General features: G+C 52.9%; 1 protein-coding gene across 1 annotated transcript in view; it reads right to left on the bottom strand.

The window, feature by feature from the left end:
- Positions 1-364: 364 nt before the first annotated feature.
- FOXF2 (forkhead box F2) overlaps positions 365-5,669 on the bottom strand; it is a 13,393-nt gene continuing 8,088 nt past the window's right edge. Inside the window, exons 3-4 of the mRNA XM_011383250.2 lie at positions 4,626-5,669; positions 365-1,263 (exon numbers count right to left, since the gene is read on the bottom strand). Of these exons, the coding sequence (XP_011381552.1) occupies positions 1,097-1,263; positions 4,626-5,669 (1,211 nt within the window). The 3' untranslated portion in view covers positions 365-1,096. The remainder of the gene's footprint in view (positions 1,264-4,625) is intronic.

Below are 5,669 nucleotides of genomic sequence, written 5' to 3'. Positions count from 1 at the left end.
CAAAACTCTCCTTGGGCACAGGAAAGAGAACAAAAGGGCACAAAACTTCATTTTTTCAAATTAAACTTTTGCCTTTCATTATCTTACCTGGTTTTCTTTTAAGTTCCTTTCGCCTTCTGGTTTTTGTTTAGCTAGAAAGAGCTAGGGTGAAGGAAAAAGAAATAACTGAAAACGTTCCTTCTCTTTCTCAATCCTGAGAAGAGCCACAATCAGAACCTGGCCTGTGCTACTCAAGGCACAGACCCCACACCACGTCAATTATACAACTTGGGGAAAAAAAGTACAGAGTTGCATTACTGGCTAGTGGAGAGAACCTGGGGATCTCAGGATGCCGCGGAGGAAACAGGTCTCTAAGATGACTATTTGTTATGTATATTTTATTGAAAAAATTTTACATCAAAATTGTTTGGCAGACTGTAAAAGTATACATAAGTGCAAATATATCCTCCTTTTAAAATACAAGCAAAGTGTGAGTATACATGAGATCATAAAAATATCTTTAAAATATGGTGGTAGAAAACAACCTTATAAAGAACGTTGTATTGTCATAATACGAAAAACCACATTCTTAAACTAGACACATTGTTTCTAAATACTTTCTTAATAATGTTCTTTGGCACCTGTATCCAAACTTAGTGTTTGGTGAAACAGAACTCTCTCCTTAACTAGGCAACAAGATGAGGCTTTCTTGACATTTTGTGTTTAGCACTGCCTTTTCGAAAAGCACACAGATTTTCATAGACAAAGAAAAACACACACACACATCTTGTCTGCGTTTTTCAGACCCTGATTACTGAAGGTAATGAAGATCCCAGAGTTACATGTTTATGTTTTTCATGTGGTAACTTTTTACCATCTTTGTTAAGAAGCTGATTTCTCATTTACTCTCTCCCTCATTGGAGCCTGCACATATTTAGGGCATTACTATGCCAGGGCTTGTCCTTCTACCAATGGTAGACAAGTGTCCGCGAACAATGCTGGCCTGGGGATTCTAAGTGACTGGTGTGCTACTTACTGCTATTGGGGTGCACATTATGTGAGTCCACTTCAGTTCATTCCTCCCCCCACAAGGAAAGACCAGCCTTCCTCCCTCCATTCACATGACGCAGGGCTTAATATCCTGACAGACGCTCTGATGGTGGTGGTGGTGATAATATGGCCCACTAGCAGAGGGATGGAAAGAAGAAATGCCGTTAAAGTTGAGGACGAAATCTTTTCTGTCACACACTGGGGTAGAGTGATGCTGATATCGAGGCAGTCCCACTAAAAGAAGAAAGAAAATAAAAAATTCCTTTCAGAAACAAATTTGTCCGGCTGAGGCTGGGGCAAATCATTTTAAAAAATTTAATTTAGCTTGTGTCTTATTTTAACTTAGGGTAAGAAAGGAGTTGGTTGGTCTATTGCTGTAAAACTGGTAGAAGAAACCGAGCTCTAGAAGTTTCTCAAAGTTTTAAACTACAGGTCATAGCACAACTCTGGAATCTTTAATGTTTTGTTTTGATGTACCCACAAACACAGAGCACCGTTCCCTCTTTAAACCGTGTTCTTACGTGCCTGAATTCCCCTATTACCTATGGAGGCTGAGACAAGCGATTCAATCGTAGGAGGAGCACGGACACCGGGAAAACTTGACCCAGGCTCTAGGTCCAGATCCCTGAGCACAGGGCCCTTTCCAGAGCCCAAGCCCACCTCCCCAGAAAAACCGCTGTCGCCCTCACCACTTGTTCCCCAACTAACTGGCCGGGTCAGAGTATCAGACCACAGCAGGGATATTTCCTGTGTCAACTGTGGGGGGGAGGGGGGACAGAAAACAATCCCAGCGCTAGAGAAAAGGCCGGGAGAAACAGTGCGGTCTTCGTAGGTCCGGAACGGCTTAACGTTTCTTCTAGAGAAGCCAGGACTATAGGGAGCAGAGAAAGCCCTTCGAAAAGAGCTCAGCTGCAGACCCTTCTGCACATCGAGGGAGCTTTTCAGACAGCCCCAAGGACGGAGAAGTCTCGCACCTCTCTCCCTGGAGCCCGTGGGCTATTGGGCTGCGACCCGCTGCTGCCTTTTGCTTTTGCTTTATCGGCGCCTGCGAGCCCCGTGGCGCAATTGGCCGGCGTGTCTGGCGCGCCTTGAGACCTGAGTTTATCCAAGACCGGGCCTCTCTCCATGCCGGCATGGGTTAGGCCTGTTCGCCTGAGTCTTTCTAGTTACCCGTGCGGTGGGAGACCATAAGCCGCACGTTGGTGCCAGGCCTGATTCTTCTTTTGAGTGCGTGAAAACCATACCTGTCAGCCCGCGGCGCGAGTACCCTGCTCGTGTCGCCTCGGCCTGGCAGTATCCTAGCGCTTACAGAGAGACCAGGATGCTAAGTAACCTGTGAATCGGCCTACGTTTATTGCCTGATAACACCTATTGGCGCCAAATATGCGCTGCGCTGCTCTCATAAAGCACCAACTCGTCTAGTGCCCTGATGTGCGCCTGTGGCTCTGCACACAGGTGCGCTTGCCCAGCACGTTTACAGCACGTCTCGGTGCCAGCTCCCAGATCCTCATATAGAGGGCCCAGGCAAGACACCAAGTGAGCGCTCACATCTCCGCCCAAGGCCGCCGTCAGCGCTTTGATGTGACCAGAAGGACGATAAAAGCCCTAGCTCCTTCTTGAAAGGCTCCCGGGTCTTAACGAAGGGCACAGGGCCTCCCTGAACACGCGGGCCTTGGCTGCCCTGTCCCAAGTGGGAGGGCACAGCCGGCATGGGTGTGCTGTATGTGTTTGTGAGTGCGCGCGTGCGCTGCTACTCGGCCCACAGCCTCACCCCTGCTTTGTCTCCGAGCTCCTCGTTAGGCCCTCGGCTCTCAGTAGGCCGTGGCACTCCGAACGAGGTCCCACGGGGCGCAGCGCACCCTGCCCGCCTGAGAGGTGACAACAAGGGGTGGGGGTAATACTCGAGTGGTACGTGAGCCAGAAGACCAGGGAAGAAGGCACAGAGCGTCAGGATCAGACTTCTGCCGAGCCACAGACTCCCCAGCGTTCCCAGGCTCAGCCCAGAGGTCATGCAAGGCTCCCGGGCGTAGGCCGTGGCGGAGGCCAGCCTGCTGGGCTAGGCAGTTTTCGTCTGTTCAAGACGAGCAGTGTCTTGATCTCCGCATTTCTGGGGCTTCTGCGTGCGTCCGGTGTGTGAGGTGGGGAGAGGGCGACCACACAGAAGTATCAGAAGTCTCTTTCTTGTTTTTTTGTTTGTTTGTTTTAATTTTTAGGGCACTGCTTCAAGATGACTGTGAAGCCTCAAAGTCTGGGTTTAAGTTGAGTAGGGCCTGCAGGGAGAGGGAGAGTGGGGAGGACAGCCCGTAGTGCCCAGAGAGAGCAGTGGGTGGGCAAGTGGGCCAGTGGGCACCACCTGGAGTGGGTGGTGATTGACAGCCAGCCCGGAGGGATTTAAAAAAAAAAAAAGTGAGGGGAGGGTCGTTTGTATTGGTTACTTGTAGAAATTCCCATAAAATTGAACAACACTGTGCTCAGTGGGTTCAGTCAGGCTAAAACCCTCTCCAGTGTGGTCCTGCTGAGACTGTCTTTGTTTAGTTAACCTCTGAGACCCGCATTTAAAAGGCCTATTTGGGAAATTTCACCGTCTAGGGAACCAACATCTTTTGCTCATTCCGGTTTTCCTTTTCCCCTGATGCTCTTGTCGCACACGGATTCATGAACATAAAATGTATGCATCATCCTGCGAATCATTTTCTAATAGAGGGGAAGGAAAGTAAGTGTAAGCTAGAACACCATTTGATGGGCAGACCGGCCTAATTTTAATTGAGGGCTATGAGTGCCTCAGAGGGGGTTAATATAAGAGTTTATTTCCACTTTCTTGATAAACCTGGCTAAATATTCAAATTACCTCCTCCACTGCAACCAGCTCCTTTTACAGAAAGGTTTAGCAAGTCAATACATTTTCATAATCCATGGCCAACGTAATTTACACTAGCAACACAAATGGCATCTGAGGAGCAGGCATTTCTCAAGGAAGCCACAGTGTAGGCCTCAGGCCATGCTGGCTTAAGACAGACTCAAGTGTCATCAAGGTGTGTCACTGTGGAGGGAGGCAGGAGACTCAATAGCCTGTGAAATATCTTGAGACTCCACTCTGCTTTCCTTTCTGCCTCTTCCTCATTTCCCTTTCTCTCAACACTTGCCCTCCCTCCCCACCCCCGCCCTCAGCTTACAGAATATCTCCCTTTCTGCATCTACAAAATGAACAAAAATACAGCAAAATAAACTTTAAAAGGAACACAAGGAAGCAGACAGGGCTCCTTGGCCAGGGTCCCCTAAGGCTACATGCCTTCTCTCCAAGCTTAGTCAGACCTGAGACCTGAGACCTCCAGTCCATAGGGACATCCAGAGACCTTAGGCTGGCGATTATGCACCATCATTCTATCCGTGCAAATTCTACAGGCCTGCCTCTGGGCCAAGGGTAGGGAGAGGGCAGTATGACCCCAGTCCTCTCCCCTCCATGAATGAGGTGGCGGCTCCCCCCAGGATCAGCTTCTCCCAGTTGCACTAGGGCGCGGCGACCCGGTGCAAGTTGTAGTAGCCACGGAGCCTGGAGGCCTAGAGGCAAAGTCCCCAGCGGGGCGCGCTGTGTTTACCTGAGAGATCCTCGCGGGCGTTCTGGTGCAGGTAGCTCTGCTCCAGCGAGTAGGAGGACATGCTAGAGTGCAGGCTTGCCGATGCCGCCGGGTTGCTGCTTGGCGTCAGGGCGGGCGGCTGCTTGAGGTAAGGCGAAGCGCCGGGAGAGCTCCAGTGCGCCCCGGGGCTCGTGTAAGGCGAGTGGCATTCGATGGCGCTCGCCATGGCAGGGGACGAAGGCACGGGGCTGCTGCTGCTGTCTGGGCCGTAGTCCCCGCTGCCGCCACCGCCCCCGGCCGCACCTACACCCCCAGGCCCGGCGGGCACGGGGCAGCTGGCCATGTAGGTGGAGCCCGGGTTGGGCGACATGTGCGGGACGTGGTGGTGGTGGTGGTGGTGGTGGTGTGGGTGCGCGTGGCCCGGGGTGCCTGCGCCAGCGTCGTAGCCCGCGGGCATCATGTCAAGGCCCCCGTAGCCTCCTTGCCCGTGGCAGCCGAGCGGCGCCGATGAGGGCGCCTGGAAGTCGAAACTTTGGGGCAGCAGTGAGGCTCCGAAACCCAAGCCACTCACCACGCGGTGGTACATGGGCTTGAGCGCCTGGCACTTCCGCCTGAAGCCGCGCGGCCGGCGGCGGAACGAGCCCTCCTCGAACATGAACTCACTGGCGGGGTCGATGGTCCAGTAGTGACCCTTGCCAGGCCGCCCGAGGCCCTTGGGCAACTTGATGAAACACTCGTTGAGCGAGAGGTTGTGGCGTACAGAGTTCTTCCAGCCCTGGTAGGCGCCGCGGAAGAAGGGGAAGCGCGCCTGCAGGAACTGGTAGATCTCGCTGAGTGTCAGGCGTTTGCTGGGCGAGCTCTGGATGGCCATGACGATCAGCGCGATGTACGAGTAGGGCGGCTTCTCCGGCCGCCGCAGCCCCGAGCTCGCCTTCTTGGCGCCCCCGCTCCCGGCGCCCGCGCCGCCGCCGCTGCCCGCGCTCTTGCAGGCGGCAGAGGATGTGCTGGCGGAGTTAGAGGAGGAGGAGGAGGAAGAAGAGGAGGAGGAGGCACAGGAGGCGGACG

This window comes from Pteropus vampyrus, unplaced genomic scaffold (assembly GCF_000151845.1).
Source record: "Pteropus vampyrus isolate Shadow unplaced genomic scaffold, Pvam_2.0 Scaffold509, whole genome shotgun sequence".
In the NCBI taxonomy this organism is placed as follows: Eukaryota; Metazoa; Chordata; class Mammalia; order Chiroptera; family Pteropodidae; genus Pteropus; species Pteropus vampyrus.
The sequence above is the reverse complement of the archived record's forward strand: the minus strand, read 5'-3'. Positions and strand labels throughout refer to the sequence as shown.